Source organism: Pelophylax lessonae, assembly GCF_965119305.1.
Source record: "Pelophylax lessonae genome assembly, chromosome: 11".
NCBI lineage: Eukaryota > Metazoa > Chordata > Amphibia > Anura > Ranidae > Pelophylax > Pelophylax lessonae.
This window is the reverse complement of record NC_138778.1, coordinates 134,600,075-134,620,971: the sequence shown is the minus strand read 5'-3', so window position 1 is coordinate 134,620,971 and position 20,897 is coordinate 134,600,075. Positions and strand designations below refer to the sequence as shown.

General features: G+C 45.8%; 1 protein-coding gene across 1 annotated transcript in view; it reads left to right on the top strand.

Moving 5' to 3' along the window:
• The window catches only part of LOC309567061 (E3 ubiquitin/ISG15 ligase TRIM25-like), a 38,079-nt gene extending 17,491 nt beyond the window's left edge, over positions 1-20,588 (top strand). Inside the window, exons 2-5 of the mRNA XM_082272384.1 lie at positions 11,674-11,880; positions 15,542-15,659; positions 19,790-19,888; positions 19,987-20,588. Coding sequence (XP_082128510.1) covers positions 11,674-11,880; positions 15,542-15,659; positions 19,790-19,888; positions 19,987-20,573 — 1,011 coding nt within the window. The 3' untranslated portion in view covers positions 20,574-20,588. The remainder of the gene's footprint in view (positions 1-11,673; positions 11,881-15,541; positions 15,660-19,789; positions 19,889-19,986) is intronic.
• Positions 20,589-20,897: the final 309 nt, after the last annotated feature.

The following is a 20,897-nucleotide window of genomic DNA, read 5'->3' as shown; positions in this document are numbered from 1 at the left end:
CGCAAAAAAATAAACAGTATTCGCACTGCCTACAGGCGGGAGTTAAAAAAAATAGAAGATTCCACCCAGTCTGGAGCAGGGGCACGGAATGTATATGTACCACGGCTGTGGTACTTTGATAACATGCGGTTCCTGGCAGACACCATGGAATCCAGGCCGTCAATTTCTACGCTGCCTTCGACTTCGGCAGAGGGCTCAGTGTCTGTAGATCCAAGCCAGGATGAGGATTTCCTGGAGGAGAGTTTTACTCAGGTATGGCATTTCACAATATATTGTCTGCTAAAATGTAATCATGTAACAAAATTATAAGCTAAACCATAATTGACCCTTTAGGTAAACGGGCATAGCAAGGGGTTGGCATGACAGGCAACCGCCAGGGGCGCAGGCCAAGGGGGGTGGGTCACAAAAACATTGGCATTGTTTTATTGTTTATTTTAACAATCCACTCAGCCTGCACACCCCAGAACCCCCAGTTTGCAGGCGGATTCATGCAGGTGTAAAACATTGAGAGCAGCTTCATGCAGGTGTAAAACATTGAGAGCTGCTTCATGCAGGTGTAAAACATTGAGAGCAGCTTCATGCAGGTGTAAAACATTGAGAGCAGCTGAGCCAAAAGACTAGGAGACTGAGACTGCCTCTCACTGCATCCCCAGCACACCTCTGGTCTTACAAACACTGCTGCATCCCCAGCACACCTCTGGTCCTAACAAACACTGCTGTAGCCTCAGCATTCCTCTGGCTCAACCTTTTTTAATACAAAACTAACAGCTCCTGCAAATGATCCATCCATCCTTGCTTCCATGTCTCTGGTCTCTCACTCTGGGTCAGCAAGGCAGGTGGCTTCCTTATTCCTGTTTCCCTGCACTGCTTCACCCTCAATGCCCTACATCAAGTCCTCTGCAAGTTCAGGCCCCTCTCTCTCTGCAACCCCCTCCTCTCTCTCTCACACCCCCTCTTTCTCTCCCTCTCTCTATCTCTCAACCCTCTCTTTCTTTTTCACACCTGAGACAATGATTGCCCACTAGAGAGCTCTACACTGGGCAAACAAGGGGCAAATTAGAAACTTTTAATGCCCTTTAATTTTTTTTTGGGGGGGTGGGTTACAGCTTTACATTGATCTTGGGGGGGGGGGGGGTTGTTGCCAAATACAGCTCCTCAACAAGGGCACTGGAGACCCTAGATATGCCACTGTATGTAAAGTCTGCTATTTGTTCACAATAATATAACAAACATGACTTTTTATATACACTATAACATTCTAATCAATTGTTCATTTCATCAACAGGGAAGTGTCACTGAGGAGGAGCCAGGTTGCAGCCAGGAGCCTGGGGAGCCTGCGGAGCCTGAGGAGCCTGTGGAACTATTTCCACCACCACCTCCTCCTGCCAAACGGAGGCAAAAGAGGAAGCACGTGGATGACATCACCGACGAGTTTATCCAGGAGGCCACCATAGCCCTACGTCGGAAACCGGAGGCCAATGAGTCCTTCGGCAACATGACGGCAAAAATTTTAGATAAGGTGGACCTCAGGCAGTGTCAGTATGCCAGAAAAATCATCCTCGATGTGCTGCAAAAGGCTGAAAATGGCATACTTACTGAGCACAGCCATGCATGCCAGGAGCACCCGTGGCCTCCACCTCCACCTCCACCTCCACAACACCCACCACCTCGCCAAATGCCACATGGCCAGTGGCAATATGGCCAGCAGGATCCAAACCTGCCCTCATGGCAACCTGATTTCAGTTACCAGCAACTTTAATTTTTGTAACCCCCTATTATTTATTTTACCCCTGTTTGCCAGTTTCTAGTTTAATTTTGTCCAAATGGACCTTTTTTATGTTTAGTTTATTATACGGAAAGTATTGATGTTTGCTTTGTTTTTTTTTTGCTGAGATCCAAAAAATAAAGAAAATTGAAAATAAAAAATGGCCTATCTGAATTTGTTAACATGTTTAATATTGTGCATAACCTGAAAAATATGTTTTAGACATTAATTCATACAAGAATAAAGGGTCATATCAATAGTTAGATCTTTGGTGTGAAAATACAAAAATAATGGTGAAGAGTTCAAATTATTTAATTCTAAAATTTGATAGAACAGATAGAATAGACAAACATTATCTTCATCATAACAGAACACATGCCTTTTTATTAGAAAAGTATGGCATTATGAGCAGCATCTTCCTTCTTCTCACATTTATCAAGATGAGCATGTGCTCCGCATTTCACCTATTTCTTGGACTTCCGCGAGCCGAAAGTTCTTTCTGAATAAAATGTTGAGTTTACTAGAGAAAATTCTTCCGGGAACTCATTTGGTTTGATCATGCGTGTTGGGATTTGTAGCTGTGTGTCGGCAGAATTGTGTACTGACAGGCGAACAATCGTCCGTTCTGGTGTCGGCATACAAATATTTTCATGTTTGCAAGAAAGACTTTTGTCCGCGGATTGTGCGCAGACATCTGTCGGAGGCACCATACTAACACGCGTACAATCGGCAGATCCTTCGTCCACCGACGTTTGTATGCCGACGATCGGTACGTGTGTACGGGCCTTAAGAGTAAAGTTGGTGCCAAGTAACCCTGAAGAGTAACCTACCAAGTAGTAACCTACCAAGTAGTTTGCTTATCATATAAGTTTGCTTATCATATACTTCACTTCTGTGGCAAGGTGAAGCAGCGGCCTTGCCGCACTCAACATAGCAAGTCCTCGAGTTGTACATAGTTAACAAGTTGGGGTATCCCACGCCTCCCTTCTCCCATCTCATCATAAAATAAAAACAACAAAAAACCAAATCCCCTGGACTGTTTACTGACTGAGACAAGAACCTAAAGCCTTAAGGCTCGGTTCACATTTATGCGATGCGGGAAGGCTGCGAATTCGCAGCCTGTTCCCGCATCGCACACGCACCCCCGGCAGTTCACACTGCCATATGCGATACGCTGGGGGTGTCAATGAAATCTTAACGACACCCCCAGTTTGATCGCATATCGCAGTGCGATCGTGCAGTTCGCACAGGAGCGGATCGCGGCTGCAAAAATGCCTCCTGTGCGTGTTTGCTGCGGGTGCGATGCGAATTTAGCCATACAAACTGTATGGCTAAACTCGCACCGCACAGCTGATCGCATGTAATGTCGGAGCAGTGCGCTCCGATATTACATGCGAACCCGGCACTCGCACAAATGTGAACCGGGGCTAAGAATTCATAAGTTGTTGCTATGGGTAACCCAGGGGAATCCGCTTCAAGCAGCTCCCAAGGGAGTAGTGCTACACAATATTTTGTTTAACAGAGGATGACTGTGTCCTCAATGGGCTATTCTTTTTCTTTTCCTTATTTATTTTAGTTTAAATCTAGTACTTTAAAAATAGCTAAAGAAAAACACGCTGTTAGGAAGTATTGTGACAGAACAGCATGTGTTAACAAAGCGGTAAATAATGAATGCATGCCAATATAAACAACAGTAGGACCTGGGGGATTAGGGCACATCGGCGTTGCTCTATGGAGGCCTCAGAATCGACAAGATATTTTTATAAATCCAGTAAAGCTCTTTGAAAAGGGACCTTTTAGTAAGGTTACGAGTTTCCATAATTATTTCCTGACATGTCACAATATAATTTAAAAAAAAAAAACAAGTGTGCATCCCTTCTGCTTAAACAATAGTAAAAACTAGGAATTATATCATTAAAAAAAAAAAGGTTGAAAAAAAATGTATTATTAAACCAGCATAGAGAAATCATAAAATTCACTCCCAAAGTAATCAGTCCAATGTGAAAGTGAATGTCCAAATAATTGATCCTTGCACAAAACAGACGGCACTGTGTACACTAGTGTTTAGAAGGGTGCCATACCCACATATGCACATGCCTCTCACCAGAAGGGTATGATCTCAGATTATAGAGATTCAATTCGCTCCAAGAAAGTTCCAACCATCAGAGATATTCTGCTCCTTGGCCTCTTTAGAGCAATCCCTCAGTGTACAATCTCAGCTCAGTTGTTACAAAGAATCCCAGGATGACTTGCTGATATTAAATCTCCCATGGATTCATAGACATAAATGTAAGAAGTGTCTTCATAGGAATCTCCATTCCCAGTAGATGTCTGTTATGGGGAAACGCGTTGGGTGAAGCCGCATTTATAATGTCACCACACACGAGCCCACTGGCCAGGTCCACGGCTGTGCTAGTTGTTTGTACTGCTTCTGTTACCCTTTAAGGTTTTATGTACATGTGTTAAAGATAACCTCAGGAGACCCTCCAAAATGCCCACAATGCATGAAAAACAAGTATTATTACCTATTTCTGTGAAAGAAGAGAAAGCAACAGAAGAGAGAGCAGTGTGCTTTAACTATGGATCACACCTCTCTCTCTCCCCCCTCTCCCTTTCTCCCTCTCTCTCTTCCTCTCTCCCTTCCTCCCTCTCTCTCTCTCTCTCCTTCCCCCTCGCCTCTCTTTCTCCCTCCCTCACTCCTCCTCTCTCCCCTCTCTCTCTGCCCCTTTCCCCCTCTCTCTCTGCCTCTTTGCCCTCTTTCTCTTTCTCTCTCTCTCTTTCTCTCTCTTCCTCTCTCCCCCCTCTCTCTCCCACTCACTCTCTCCCTTTCCCTCTCCCGCTCTCTTCCTCCCCCCCTATCCTCTTTCCCTCCCTCTCCTCCCATCTCTCCCCCCCCTCCCCTATCTCTCTCTCCCTCTCTCTCCCCCTATATCTCTCCCTCCCTCTCTCCCCCTCCCTTTCACCCTCTCCCTCCCCCTTTCTCTCTCCCTCCCTCCCCCCACTCTCTCTCTTTCTCTGCCTCTCCCCCTCTCTATTTTTCTCCCTCTCACCCCCTCTCGCTCCTTCTCCCCCTACCTCTGTCTCTCCCTCTTTCTTTCTGTTCCCCTCTCCCTCCCTTCCCCCCCCCCTTTCTCCCTCTCTCTCCCTCTCTTTCTCATTCTCTCTCCTCTCTCTCTCACACCCTCTCCCCCTCCACCTCTATCTCCCCCCTCCCCCTCATCCCCCCTCTCTCATTCTCTACCCGTCTGTCTGTCTCTCTCCCACTTCCTCCCCCCACTCTCTCTCCCCTTCTCATTCCCCCTCTCTACCCCTCAATCTCTCTGCCTCTCCTCCCTCTCTCTCCATCACATCCTCTCTCTCTCCCTCTATCCTTTCTCTCTTTCTCTACCCCTCCCCCTCTCTCCCTCTCTCTCTTTCTTTCTCTCTCTCTCTGTCTCTCCCCCTCTCTCTCTCTACCTCCCTCTCTCCCTCCCTCTCTCTCTCTCTCTCTCTCTCTCTCTCTCTCTCTGCTCCTCACCCTCTCTCTCTCCCTGCCCCTCCCCCTCTCTATCCATTTCTCCCTCTCTCTGTCCTTCTCTCCCCCCTTTTCTCTCTATCCCCCTTCTCTCCCACACCCCCTCTCTCTCTCTCCTCTCTCCCCTCTCTACCTCCCCCCCCTCTCTCTCTCTCTCTCTCTCTCTCCCCCTCTCTCTCCCCTCTCTCTCCCTTTCTCTCCCCCCCTCTCTCTCTCCCCCTCTCTCTCTCTCTCTCTCTCTCTCTCTCCCTCTCCCCTATCTCTCTCTATCCTCACTCTCTTTCCCCCTCTCTCCCCCTTTCTCCCTCTCTCCCCCTTTCCCCCTCTCCCCCTCTCTCTCTCGCTGGCTCCCCCTCTCTCTCACTCCCCCTTTCTCTCTCCCTCCCCTCTCTCTCTATCCCTCTCATTCCCCCCTCTCTCTACCCCCCTCTCTCTCTCTGCCTCTTTCCCCTTCTCTCTCTCCCCCCTCTCTCTCTCCCCCTCTCTCTCTTTTTCTCGCTCTCCCCTCCACTCTCTCCCACTCTCTCACTTTCTCTCTCCCTCCCTCTCCCCCTATCTCTCAGAGTGCCCCCTTACAGCAGAGTGCCCCTTTACATCAGTGTTCCCAATCAGAGTGCCCCCTTACATCAGAGTCTCCACCAGAGTGCCCCTTTACAGTAGAGTGCTCCTTTACATCAATGTCTCCATCAGTGTCCCCCTTACATCACTGTCCTCATCATAGTGCCCCTTTACATTAGTGTCACCATCAGAGCGCCCCTTTACATCAGTGTCCCCATCAGAGTCCCCGTGGACATCATTGTCCCCATCAGAGTGCCCTTTTTCATCAGTGTCCCCATCAGAGTGTCCCTTTACATCAGAGTCCCCACAGGATGCCCCTTTACATCAGTGTCCCCATCAGAGTGTCCTCCTACATCAGAGTGCACATCAGAGTGTCCCCTTACATCAGAGTGCCCCTTTACATCAGTGTCCCCATCAGAGTGTCCCCTTACATCAGAGTGTCCCTTTACATCAGTGTCCCCATCAGAGTGCCCCCTTACAGCAGAGTGCCCCTTTACATCAGAGTCCCCATCAGAGTGCCCCTTTACATCAGAGTGCCCCTTTACATCAGAGTGCCCCTTTACATCAAAATCCCCATCAGAGTGCCTCCTTACATCAGAGTGCCCCTTTACATCAGTGTCCCTATCAGAGTGCCCTCTTACATCAGAGTGCCCCTTTACATCAGAGTCCCCCCTTACATCAGAGTGCCCCTTTACATCAGAGCCCCCATCAGAGTGCCCCTTTATATCAGTATACCCATCAGAGTGCCCCCTTACATCAGAGCCCCCATCAGAGTGCCCCTTTACATCAGTATACCCATCAGAGTGCCTCTTTACATCATTGTCCCCATCAGATTGCCCTTTTACATCAAGTGTCCTCATCAGAGTACCCCTTTACATCAGAGTCCTCATCAGAGTACCCCTTTACATCATTGTCCCCATCAGAGTGCTCCTTTACATTATGTGTCCTCATCAGAGTACCTCCTTACATCAGAGTGTCCCCTTTACATTAGATGGGATCAGATGCTCCATGCAGGCGGTCCGTTCTCATCCAATTCCCCCATAGAGGACAGTGGGGCTCTGACACCTCCGTCTCCGCACACAGAGCAGAGACGGAGCTGTCATCTGCCTGCTCAGTGGGGATCGGCAGATCGACCCCCCCCCCCCCCCCCGCTGAGCAAAACGGCTCCGTCAACGGAACGGAGCGGTGTGAAAGGGGCATTACTTTTTCCTCAGGGGAAAAGGGGTGGGAAGAGCTGCCTGAGGTAGCCTGAGGGATGTGGAGGTCACGTATATTGGCAGGTGACTGGACTCACCTGCGGGGACACGTGACCTCTGAGGAAAATTCTAGAATAGCCTGGGGGGGCCTATAAAAGGAGGGTTCCGTTCTGCGGGGCTCATTTGCCTCAGAGGGCATCAAGCTGTGGTGTTCCCCATCCCTCCCTCCCTATATGTCGCTGTTATGTGGTGGGTCACCTTTGTAGTTATGCAAAGGGCGACTAGTGGTTTTTTAATTGTGAGTTGGGAGTTATAAAAAAAAATACTGATATTTTATTTATTGATACAGCCTGAGCCATAGTGGCTAGGCTGTTTAAGTGTTTTTTAATATGGTATTTGAATGATTAACCCTTTGCCTACAGTGCACTTTCACCCCCTTCCTGCCCAGGCCAATTTTCAGCTTTCAGCGCTATCACACTTTGAATGACAATTGCGCGGTCATGCTACACTGTACCCATATGAAATTTCTATCATTTTTCACACAAATAGAGCTTTCTTTCGGTGCTATTTAACCACTTAAGCCCCGGAGGATTTGGCTGCTCAGGACCTATTTTGCGATTCGGCACTGCGTGATTTTAACGAAAAATTGTGCGGTCGTGCAATTCTGTACCCAAACGAAATTGACGTCCTTTTTTTCCCACAAACAGAGCTTTCTTTTGGTGGTATTTGATCGCCTGTGCGATTTTTTATTTTTTGCGCTATAAACAAAAAAAGAGCGTCAATTTTGAAAAAATAACAATATTTTTCAAATTTTTTTATATGAAATTCTCAAAAAAAAAAAAAAAAAATTTAAAAATCTAAATTTTTTAACATTTTAGGTCAATTTGTTTTCTGCTACATATGTTTGGTAAAAAAAAAAAAAATCGCAATAAGCGTATTTTGAGTGGTTTGCGCAAAAGTTATTGTGTTTACTAACTACGGGAAAGATTTATGTCATTTTTATTGTTTTTTTTTTTTAAATTAGTAATGGTGGTGATCTGCGATTTTTTTTTTTGCGGTACTGCGACATTGCGGAGGACAGATCCAACCCCTGATTGACATTTTTGACACTTTTGGGGTTACCAGTGACATTACTACAGTAATCAGTGCTATACATATGCACTGTTACTGTAAAAATGACACTGGCAGGAAAGGGGTTAACTTTATTGGTGAACAAGGGGCTAAGTGTGTCCCTAGGGGCGTGATTCTAACTGTGGGGGGCGTGGCTTGTGATGTAACCACAGAGACATACGATCCTACATAGCAGGATCGTACAGTCCCTGCAGTTACATCAGAGAGAATGACAGATGGCTTTGTTTACATCAGCCATCTGCTTTTCTCCCTCTCCAGCGGGAGATCGCAAGTGACTGGCGGACATAGGAGCCGCCGGTCACTCGCGCTGGGATGCCTGTGAAGGAGCGGGGGCGGGAGCGTGCCTCCGGTGGCGCGCACTCGCTCCCTACAGGCGGCTGAGCGAGTATCGTACCCATACGTCACTTTGCCCAGCAGCGGTATATCTGCGGTGGGCGGTCGTTATGTGGTTAATCACCGCTGGGTTTTTTATTTCTTACAAAAAAAAAAGAAAAAAGACAGAAAATATTTTGGAAAAAAAAAAGTTTCTCATTTTCTTTTTTTCTCCTTCACTGATATGCGCTGATGAGGCTGCACTGATGGGCACTGATAGGCTGCACTGATGGGCACTGATAGGCTGCACTGATGGGCACTGATGAGGTGGCACTTATGGGCACTTATGAGGTGGCACTTATGGGCACTGATGAGGTGGCACTGATTAGGAGGTACTAATATGCCGCACTGATGAGCACTGATGAGGTGGCACTTATGGGCACTGATGAGGTGGCACTGATTAGGAGGTACAAATATGCCGCACTGATGGGCACTGACAGGCGGCACTGATAAGCACTGACAGGCGGCACTGATGAGCACTGACAGGCGGCACTGATGGGCACTGAGAGATGGCACTGATGGGCACAGAGAGGCGGCACTGATGGTTGGCACTGATGGGCGGCACTGATGGGCACTGACGAGCGGCACTGATGAGCACTGACAGGCGGCACTGATGGACACTGATGGGCAGCACCCTCAGTGCCCACAATCAGTGCCCATAGTGCTGCCAGTCAGTGCCTAGATGAGCAGGCACTGATGGGCACTGACTGGCAGCACTATGGGCACTGATTTTGGGCACTGATGGTGGGCACTGATTGGCACTTGATTTCACATTTGTATAATCAGGGCACTGATGATCAGTGAATAGATGCACCGCAGGTAGTGGTTAATAAAATATTTTTAAACCAATAATAAACAGGCGCGGCCAATTATTTTCTGGTGTGTCTGCTTTATTTAATATATTTATGTGTTCTATGATTCACGTTCTGTCTACATATTTAAAGGTAAGGTGAGAAAGGAACTCCTGCCTACTATCCCTTGTACAGTCACTCACAATGGTCATGGCTGGATAGAGAGGGGGAGCAAGTAGGAAGAATTCCACTTCCTCCCAGGTGGTTTGTTTGGGGGTTTGGCTTGCACCATGTTACCAGGGCCGGTGCTACCCAGGGCCGTTGCAAGATTTTGGCCGCCCTAGGCAAAATAAAAATTGCCGCCCCCCCCCATATAATTGGCCCACGATGTGACATCACAAACCCATATGATCTGCCCAAATCATGACACATATGTCCCACCCCTTTCTCAAAATTGAATTGAATGATCAATTTCTGATAACTATGGTCACCTTTTCCCCTTAATGAGATAAGCAGCTTGCTGAACATTCATATGTATGTTGCATCCAGCAAGGGTATTTGACTATAAGCAGTTGGTTGGTGCCTGCCTGCATGTCTGATGGTTCTCCTGAATCTATAGGCACTTTTTTCCACAGAAAAAAAAGAAAAAGAAGATGAGCTGTCTCCAAACTGGTCCACTTATAATGCACTTGGTAACTTTTATGGAACCGAACAATTAAAAATCGAACTGTAAAACTTCTCCAACCTGGGTTATTTTCCAATGCTTCTTTCATTTTCTTGCACTCCCTGCCAGCGGCCTCTTCCTTTACGAGACTATTTACTACCTAGGAAAAGGAATGCTGGATTGAAGAGACATCCAGGCATGCCCTTTTCCTCTCTTACAAACTGTTACTCACAAAATCTTCACAGACCCCCCTCCTTAGGTATCTAGACAAAGGACCTCCACAAATGCTGGACCCCAGGCCGAATGCACGTTTAATTAAGAGACTTAAGTGCCCCTCTCTCCCTCCCACCCCAACCCCCCCCCATCCCAAGTTGCTGAAGGGGCTAAAACCTCTTCTGTGACTTACCTCGGCGCTGGGTCAGGGCAGGCTCTCTCTCCTACTATCCTTTCCTGCGTGGGGGAAACCTAATGCGCATGCGCAGCAATGGCCGTGCACGCGCATTAGACCTTCAGATTTCGGCGACGCTGGAGGTCCTCAGCCCTGAGCCCTCACAACAACATTGTGGCTTGCTGTGTAGAGCTTAGGCCCAGTCGGCATAGGCACAGCATGAAGAGCGCTGCCCTCATCCGCCAGCGGTCCATTACTTGATTGATTCCAGGTGCAGCAGCAGGAGGCTGGCACCCCCTGCTGAGTTGTGCCCTAGTCGGCTGCCTGGGTCGCCCTACTTGTGGCGCTGGCCCTGGTGTTACCACTAGGCGAACTAGGCAGCTGCCTAGGGCGCAGCTATGGCCAGTGCCACATTCTTCTCCTGTTACTGCCTCATCCCAGGTGGAGGTCACCACTTTAAATGACAATTGCGCGGTCATGCAACAATGTACACAGATTGGGCACTGATGGATGGCACTGAAGGGAACTGGTAGATGGCGCTCTTTTTCAAGTGTAAGATAGGAGGACAGTGCTCACATATATAAGGCTTACTCCCGGACTGTCCTCCTATCTTACACTTGAAAAAAGAGCGCGCATGCCCATTGAGAGCCGTGCATGATCTCTGAAACGCGTCGTGTCATCCACAGTCTCCGGTGACGTCACGCAGCGTGCGCTGCATTCCAGCGTGGTCCTTGGGGTTCACCCTCACCCGGAACCCGGAAGACGGAGGATCCCTTGCACTTCGTCCACCCGTCCGGTATTAGGTGCTCCATCCTCCAGGACCCCTGAGACTACTTCCATCTCCTGACACACCACCGGAGCTTACAAGCCTTACCATACTTCCATCTAGTGAGTTGTTACTATTTTGTGGTTTTAAGCTTTAATAAATGCTGCAATTAGAGGCGCTCTGTATTCTTCTTTACTCTGATCTGTGATCAGCCAAGTGTCGTGAACTCGCTGATCACAGGACGAGCCGTGTGCGCTCCGCAGGGAGCACGCAGGCAGCTCATGCACGGGAGGATGTACTGTACATGGACGCCCTCCTGGCAATTAAGCCGCATTGTAGCTGTCTTTTTGCTATAGCACGGACGGGAAGTGGTTAAGATCAATGACAGTAGAGAGATTGCTGGGGAACACCATCAATCAGTGCTCCATGATCTGTAGTTATGCCCCTGGCCATATATGTTTATGTTACTTATACATGTATTTTAGATGAATGCTTTCATTAGTCACATATTCATCCATTTTCTTACAGATTTCGGGTGCCAGGAAGATAGTGGGTCAGGGACTGGCTGACATAGTAAGGGTCCTTCAGGCCTCAGGCCTGCGGCTGCTGAAGATGGTGGATCAGGCAGAGTGCCAGATACTGAAGAACACTGAGAGCCGTGAACTGGAAGGTCTCTACATATCAGTGCCACAGCCTGCCCAAGTTGTTCCAGACCAGCTGCAGGATCAACTACAGGTGATTAATATTCATGGTCTTGTATCATTTTTGGAAAATTTCCCTTTGCTGCTCAACATGAACTTCCCAGATGTTACCGACTATACTGTATGTATCAGAGGTGTAACTAGAACCTTCAGGGCCCCGGTGCAAGAAACCATGAAGCAGTGTTAATTTTGGCAGCAAATTTCAATTTAGTTTTAGTCTTAGTCTTAGGACTAAAATGGCATTTTAGTTTTAGTCCCATTTTAGTCTTCTGCCAGTGTTTTATTTTTAGTCGTATTTAGTCGACTAAAACTCCAGTATATTTTAGTCGACTAAAACGCCCTACATTTTAGTTGACTAAAACTCATTTTAGTCATCTATAATCAAATGGGTGTAGTTCAATTGTAATTTGTAATGCATTATTTAAGCATTTCTCTACAATTTCCAAACTCGTTATATACTACTGCTGGTCCTGGAGTGAAAAATCTAATATGTTATTATTTATGCTTTGAGCATGCACCAGTGTTAATTTTTGGCAGCAAATTTCGATTTAGTTTTAGTTATAGTCTTTTGACTAAAATGCCATTTTAGTTTTAGTCGTATTTTAGTCATCTGAATTGTGTTAGTCGACAAAAACGTTTTAGTCGGTTTTAGTCGACGAAATTAACACTGCCATGAAGGGCCCCCCCGGACCCCTGGCTGGGGCCCTTCCCTTCAAGCCTGGGGCTCTCCCCACTGATCCTGGGGCCCTTCCTTTACTCTCGTTGCCGGGCTCTTTATTACGGTCCCGCAGTGGGACCCTTTTTACAAGTTTTGCAGTGGGTCCCCTTCCTGCCATCTTGGGGCTTCCCTATGGTGGTGGAATGCCAGGGCCCAGTAGCAAGTGTGACACTTTGTGATCCTGGAAGTTCACCCACTGGTGTCAGTAGTTTCTATTTTTTGGTATTTTAATTTTATTATTTTTTAACATTTTATTTTATTTTTTTACAATGTCACTGACAATGACTCTGTCCATTTAGAAAAAGAGGGAGCTGGTAAATTACATAGAGGAACTGGCAGCACAGTGGGGGGTGGGGGGGGGGCAGGGGAGCACACAAGGGCCCAGAGACAGCAGAGCACAAGTGAACTGGATAAGAGGAGCGGCGGGGGCAGCATACAGTGGAACCAATCTCCTCCATTTTCCTCCTGCAGCTACAGGAAGAAAAAGGAGGACAGTGATTTCTCTACATGCTGCCCCCACCGCCCCTCCTATCCAGGTGTACAGGGGAGCCGCACAGGCCCCCTGGAGCATGGGGCCCGATTGCAATTGCAACCCCTGCAACCCCTGAGGTTACACCCCTGGTATGTATCTTAGTACACTTTCATCTTAATGCTGATGTACTTTGTCCTTATTGCCTGCATATTGCCACGTCTGCCCATTTATTTCTTACTTTGTCACAGCTGCCCATTTGATGCCTGCATATTGTACCTGTTTGTTTCCAATTTATTAAGTTGGTTGCCCATTTGTTGTCTATATATTGTACCAATTGACTGTTTGTCTGATTATCATATTTGATGGTCTATTTATAGCAATACATTTAGGACTGTCATTTGTTTACCCAGATATTATCGAGTCACCCCTGTTTAAAGGAACATTACTATTTTTTAATCCCCTTCAAGCCTGTCACCATCATGCCACCCTGCTATTATCCCCATGGTTTGTAGCAGTGCACTATGTACAGCATTTCAATTATTTTTTTACTATTATAATTATAAATATTCAGGTAAAGAAAAATCTCACTGTTTTGTCCCAGGTGTCAAATATACCAGGTACACCCCCACTTATACATATTGATTGCCGTTTAAATTTGGCGCATGTACAAATACACCCAGCTCTTTTTATAAGCAATCTACTGAGTTGGCTATAACCAGCCCCAATGAAGACAGTCTACTATGAACTACCGTTCTTGTCCTCTCTCCCTTCAGGTGCAATTAGTGCCACCTAATTGTTTGTGATGACTTTAACCAGTTGGTGACTGTCCTATAGCAGTTTTACCGCTACAGGGTAGCAGCTTTGCGCCAGATCACCTATATATTGTATACGTGATCCTGCACTTCCACCTGCAGGGGGCATGTGCACGCTGGCGGGCCGCTTCTGCTGTGATTTTTCACAGCAGAAGACGATCTGTGGGTGTTGGGCACTCAATGTCCTCTGGCACCCGGCGATCGTCAGTAAACCACACAGAACTGTGTAAACAAGGCAGATCTCTGTTCTGACAGGGGGGAAGGGATGGATGGCAAAGCAGGGACTAGAATCCATCTCTTCCCCTAGTGAAAGCAGCACACTGTGTACAGAAAAACACTGGCTAGGCACACAGTTAACCCTTTTGATCACTCTAGATATTTAACCCCTTCCCAGCCAGTGTCATTAGTACAGTGACAGTGCATATTTTTAGCACTGATCACTGCAATAATCACTGGTTCCCACAAAGTGTGTAAAGTGGCAGTTAGTATCTGAGATGTCCGCCGAAATATCACAGTCCCGCTATAAGTCGTTGATTATCCTCATTACTAGTATTAAAAAAAAATAAAAAATTCCATAAATACACTATATTAACAAAAGTATTGGGACGTCAGCCTTTACACGCACATTAACGTTAATGGCATCCCAGTCTTAGTCCGTAAGGTTCAATATTGAGTTGGCCCACCCTTTGCAGCTATAACAGCTTCAACTCTTCTGGGAAGGCTGTCCACAAGGTTTAGGAGTGTGTCTATGGGAATGTTTGATCATTCTTCCAGAAGCACATTTCTAAGGTCAAGTACTGATGTGGATGAGAATGCCTGGCTTGCAGTCTCCACCCTAATTCATCCCAAAGGTGTTCTATCAGGTTGAGGTCAGGACTCTGTGCAGACCAGTCAAATTCCTCCACCCCAAACTCGCTCATCCATGTCTTTATGGACCTTTCTTTGTGCACGGGTCCAAATCATTTGGATTATGATGTGGGTTGTTTTTCAGCAGTTGGACTTGGCCCCTTAGTTCCAGTGAAGGGAACTCTTAAGGTGTCAGCATACCGAGACATTTTAAACCATTTCATGCTCCCAACTTGAAATTGGAGCTGTGGATAACCCTGCCGCCACCACCCAATTCATTCATCTTTGATTACAAAATCGAAGGAGCCCGGTGGAAATCTGTCAGCCAAACAGTAACTGCATCCCACCAGATACTGTCATTGTTCTGGTATTCAGACAGCCATGGGTTCTCAATGTCTGAATACAATAACGGGCAAGGGATATTCCTCTATCCTTGCTGTTTAGCCTAGATGGGGGAATTAGGTAATTTCTCCATAGGACAAAACAGAAGGCTAGCTGTGTATGGCTAGTTTTAGATGAGGTCCTGCTGCAGGCCCTGCTGCATACGTTGTTACTTCACTGGCTCATGGTTTGCTATAGTATCTGCAGAAACATTGCAAATAATGTACATATGTTTTCAAATTGTTTTGCAAGCATCCTATCTAAGACCATTTGTTCAAGGACGTCCTGTTTGAGTGACACATGTGACCTTTATCTGTGTAATTTGTCAACCAGATGAACTTTCCAGCAACTGAGGAAGTCGGGTGGGGTGTGTGTAGTGATTGAGGTGGTATAATGCTTCCAGTAAAGGGTAACGAGGAATGCCCTAGTACCTGACACATTTTAACTCTCCGGTTTTGCATTTTAGGAGGAGCCGCTTGGAGAACAGGATACACAGTGGAATGGACTTTATGCAGCTGTTACTAACTTTAAAGAGTGTTTACAAGAGATGTGTGCAGACCACATGGGGAGGCTGGTACAACAAGGTAAAGTCATAGAGATTGTGACTATGGACCAGAGTAGGCAGTACAAAAGAACAGGATCATGGAAAGCAGCTGCTATGCTAAGTAAAGAGTATAAAGAATATAAAGAGTACAGTACAGCAGAATGAGTCCAGCTAAAAAGCAGGACACCAATGTCAACTTGTTTTTACCTTTATGTGTAAGTGTAAGCTTTTTTGACCTTAAATGTTTTCTTTCACCTCCTTTCTTGATTATGGCCATATCGAAATTTTTAGTCACATAAATGTGAAATATTATGTAGCACCCTCCTAGGTACAGTGTTTCCCCGAAAGTAAGACCTACTCTGAAAGTAAGACCTAGTGTTATTTTTGGGGAGGGCTGCAATATAAGCCCTACCCTGAAAATAAGCCCTAGTTTAGTGTATGAAAAATCCTAGGATGCACTTTATTAGTGTTTTAAATAATGTCCAATGTGTGTTTTTGTAATATAATAGTGTGAAATACCTTCCCTGCATCGCCGCTCTGCTCTCAGCTGATTCTGTCTTTCTCCTCTCATACCGGTAGCTGTCAGAGGAGTATCTCAGCCCCTCCCCTCTGCAGTTTACACAGAAGCGCCGGTATTCGATTAGAATTGTGGGAAATACCTTCGATACATCGGCCCTTCCGTGACCCCCCAGCTGTCAGCGGGGGAGAACAGGGCGGCAGATCAGCTGAGCCTGGAGTGGCGATGTAGAAGGTATTTCACACTATTGTAATCTAATCTACCCTGCGCTTCTGTGTAAACTGCAGAGGGGATGGGCTGAGATCCCCCTCTGACAGGAGAGGATGAGAGACAGTATGAGAGACGGTATGAGAGACAGGAGAGAGTGGGAGACACAGCAGTGATGTAATGCAGGTATTTTACACTTTTGTATTACAAAAACACACACTGGACATATAAAAAACACTAATAAAGTGCATCCTAGGATTTTATATACACTATGGTAAACTAGGTTCACACTGGATTCTTGGCACGCAGGGAGGGAAGAGAGGGACAGGACAGAACATTATAAAACCTACCCCAAAAATAAGCCCTACTGTGTCTTTTGGTGCCAAAATTAATATAAGACCCGATCTTATTTTCGGGGAAACACGGTAGGTGCTAGTGAGAGAGTATATTTTGAGCTCTGTCTGCTTACCAGAAGAGCTTCAGGTAAATCTATATTGCTTTCTGCCTACCAGAGAGCAGGATCTGTTAGAGAGGTCTGCTCAATGTGCTCAGCATGCAACTCATTCTGTCTGGAGAGTGTTTTACACTGGTCCAATGGGGAGGCATGTTGGACAGTGGGAGGAAACCTTATGAATGGGTGCATTGGCTTTTGATACAGTCCTGATGATTGGCAGAGGGAAAGTCGCCTCGGTGCATGTTGGGATTCTATATAAATGCCAGGAGAACATGTGCTCGAGGTCTTTCGACTGGATAGCAGAGTCCCAGAGGGAGGGGGCGGCTGCCTTCTCTGTAGAGGTGCCATGTGGCCTCAGGGGGTTGTCCTGAGAACTTAAAAATTCTCCTGCACTCAAGTGGTATGGAACGAAAAAAAACAATATTAAATGGTCTTTGCTGGCATCGCTTAAGGTCTTGCCGCCCCCCTCAGGACCAAAGGTATCCAAAAACACTAAACGACAACAACAAGAGAGGGGTGCACCGACCTTGTGCATTACCACTAAAAAGGTTTATTAAAATCCAAAATGACATACATTATACTCACAAACAATTGTAGATAGCACACATGTAAACACGACCGGACAAATATTCTCCAAGGTAGCCAAGGAACTCCACAGTGCTGGATAACGTGCTGGTGTCCGCACGAATCTGCTTAGGCTGACGCATTTCGAGGGCAAACCCTTTTCCTCAGAGCCAAAGAGTGCTACTGAACCACAACCCGCATTGGCAAGGTGTTAAATAGTTAGTTGGCTCCACCCATTTGCATGCTGTCCCGCCTCACAGGGAGCAAAGGTCAGCTGATGATAACAAACCACCCTCAGCCTCCACCAATATTGGGTTATGGTGGCAGCACTGACAGAAAAAACTTATTGGAAGAATATTGAGGACTGAGAATAAAAGGCAAAAAATCATCCACCATTAAAAACATACATTGTTTAAAAGAAGAAAACAGCATGTCATCCAGCACTGTGGAGTGCCTTGGCTACCTTGGAGACTATTTGTCCGATCGTGTTTACATGTGTGCTATATACAATTGTTTGTGAGTATAATGGTTGTCCTGAGGGCCTGAAGAGTAGCAGTGAGGAGCTGAACCCGGAGGTCCAGAGAAGCTGACTGAGAGAGGAGACACTGGAGGATCTATCTGTGCAGTACAGTGAGCACAGAAACTCGTGTCAAGGGGCCTGACCTGAGGTGGGCCACCCCTTCTCCTAGGATAGTCAGTGTATGGGTGTCAGTGGGAAGAAGATGCTAGTGAGAGTGTCCTGAAGATAAGTTATCGTCCATCAAGTCATCTTGTCAGGGAGCAAAGAGAGCAAGAGACTTAACCACATCTACACTTGTGGCAGTGTGGATTAACAGCCTGGCTGTTCCAAATTCTCAGGCATAGTTCTGAAGATAGAAGTCCTCCACCAATGTGAATAGTTCAATTGGAGTATCTCACTATTCCCTTCTCCGATCCCTATTACAAATAAACAACAACAAAAAAAAAAAACAACACCCGTAGACTGTTCATTTGTGACGAGCAAGCAGGAGCAAGGTGGGATCCAGGGGCTATTGCCAAAGTTAATTGAGTGCTGGTATCCAGGGGAGCTTGTCAAAACAATACTCAGCAGTTCCTGCGGGGACAGTGCTACAATTATATAGTAATATTATGTACTCTTGTTGCCAACCAGAAGCTGGAGAGTTAGGCTACTTTTCACATTTTACAGTTCCTATCTGCTGCTTAGAAAAGCCTGTTGCCTACAGAAGTCAGTAGCTCAAACTATAACAAAACAACATAATTAGTAAGAGTATCCTCCCATCAATCTTCTTTAGAAAAGCCAAAGTGCTCTGGGTTTTTTTTTTTTAAAGCATAAAATGAATTTTTATTTGCAAAGTATTTAACAAACACACAAAACAAAAACACAGCACTCATAAAATATATGTTTAAAAAGCATATAAAAAAATTTCAAATAAAACTTTTATAGCTTCCTTTTTAACTAAAATAATAATACAGAAGATAATGGAGAGCTGTTTTTATGTACTTGAATTTTTTGAGGGTTGCAAGCATCAAGGTTTGACTCTGGGCAGGTATAAAAGATAGAAATGAATTCAGCTATGTAATCATGAATACCTCACTAAATGAATGTTTTATGCAAGCAGTGCAAGTACTTGAATTTGACCTGGTATCAGCCTCTTTCAGTCTCTGTACAGCAGGGCTGGAGTGTAAAGTGTGAAAGCAGTTCAAGGAGGCAATCAGTTCAAGTCAAGAAGCATGTTTATTGGAAGATAAAGCAGAATGACATCACTGTGCGGTTTCTCATTTCACTGTCCAATCAGAGGCTAGGGAGAGTTAGGCTGCATTTACACTTGAGTGTAGCGGGGAATTTACATTTCTGCTCATGTTTTTTTTTCCCCTATGCGTCATGCCTAGGGCAGCCCTTTAACTTGAGTGAGCTGCGCTACCTCCAAGAAATGCCCCAAAGTAATTTCAGAATCTTCTCACTTGTGGAGAGTCAGGCATTTTTACACTGCACTTTTTGGTGTGTTTATTGTGCATTTTGTTGACAAATGCGCGTCTGCTACTTGTGCTTGGGGTGCCGTTATTAATTAATAGCACCACAAGCGCAGCTTGTGATTGTAGCAGGTTTGCAGTGCATATCAGAAACATGTGGCAAAATGCACACTATTGTATGTTTTGTCACACGTTTAGGTGTAAAATCAGCCTCAAGGATGACCTGGGCTTGGAGAAAGTGGGTTGAATAATGATGACCATCTGACTTGGAGACGTCTAGCCGCAGAAAAAGTACTATGGGGATAATGTTTTGATTTGAAGCCGAGCTGGAATCTGAATATTGCAGGAAAAGTTGGTTTTGCTATTTCATCTTTTAATGGACTGTTGATTTTTTATCTTGTTTTTGGATGAAGTCCTACTTTGCTTGCTTCAGTAAAACTCTTATTTTGTCTTACAGTGTGGTGTACACAGACCAGCTACCCCATATCACCACCTAAACTGTGGGGATGTTCCTTGCAGCCTCTGATCCCACGGATACGAGCGGAGTTCCTTCAGTGTAAGACATTTTTTATTCATTATATCTGAACTCTAAGAATTACCCTTGCTTACCCGTGTTAGTCAATTTAACTGATGGCTATCCTTTGTCATGTTTAGATCTCCGAGAAGTCACCTTAGACCCCGAAACTGCCCATCACAACTTATGTCTTACGCAAGATAACCGCAGAGTTCTGTGCAAGCTGCAGCCTCAGGCTTACTCAGACCATCCCGGACGCTTTGATCATTACACCCAAGTTCTTGGCAGGGAGCCAATGGTCCATGGGAGACATTATTGGGAGGTCCATCTGTCTGGAAATCGAGTAAGCTTAGGTGTCACCTATCATAACATCTCTCGAAAAGGTCACCAGAGCTACTGCTTGGCTGGTAGAAATTCAAAGTCTTGGTGCCTGGAATGGAGCAGCAGTCGCTGTTATGCATGGCATGATGGTCAGAGAATTTTGGTAGCCACAGGACTACAGGAGAAACTTGGCATATTTTTGGACTGGGATGAGGGGAGTCTGTCCTTCCACGAGGTATCGGATGATATGCCACTTCTTCACCAGTTCAGTGCTTCCTTCATCCAACCAGTATATCCCATATTTTATGTCAGCTGGAACTCTATTATGTCCATTGGGGAAGCAATGCCAACTCACCACAGTAACTTTAACAGACGTTTCCATAGGCAAATATCCGCAGAATTCTGACCTATCCTCAGTACTAATGGATTACTGTACAACAAAGTACATGCTAAAGTGTAAAATTCTACTTTTTTTTTCAAACATGATATTCTAAAGCAGAACAGCAAAATAATACACTGTATTTATTACCTATCTCGTCTTTGTGCATGCTGTTAAAATGACTTTCTCCTTTGCAAACAAATAGCCACTGCCCCCACCTATACCTGGCCTTAGCAGCAAGGAACGCTAGAAGGGCATTGTATGTCAAATAAAACCAAATACATTTCCAAGCTCAACTTACCCACCAGCCTGTGGCCAACTGAATTGACCGGTCTAACATTATGCATTAAA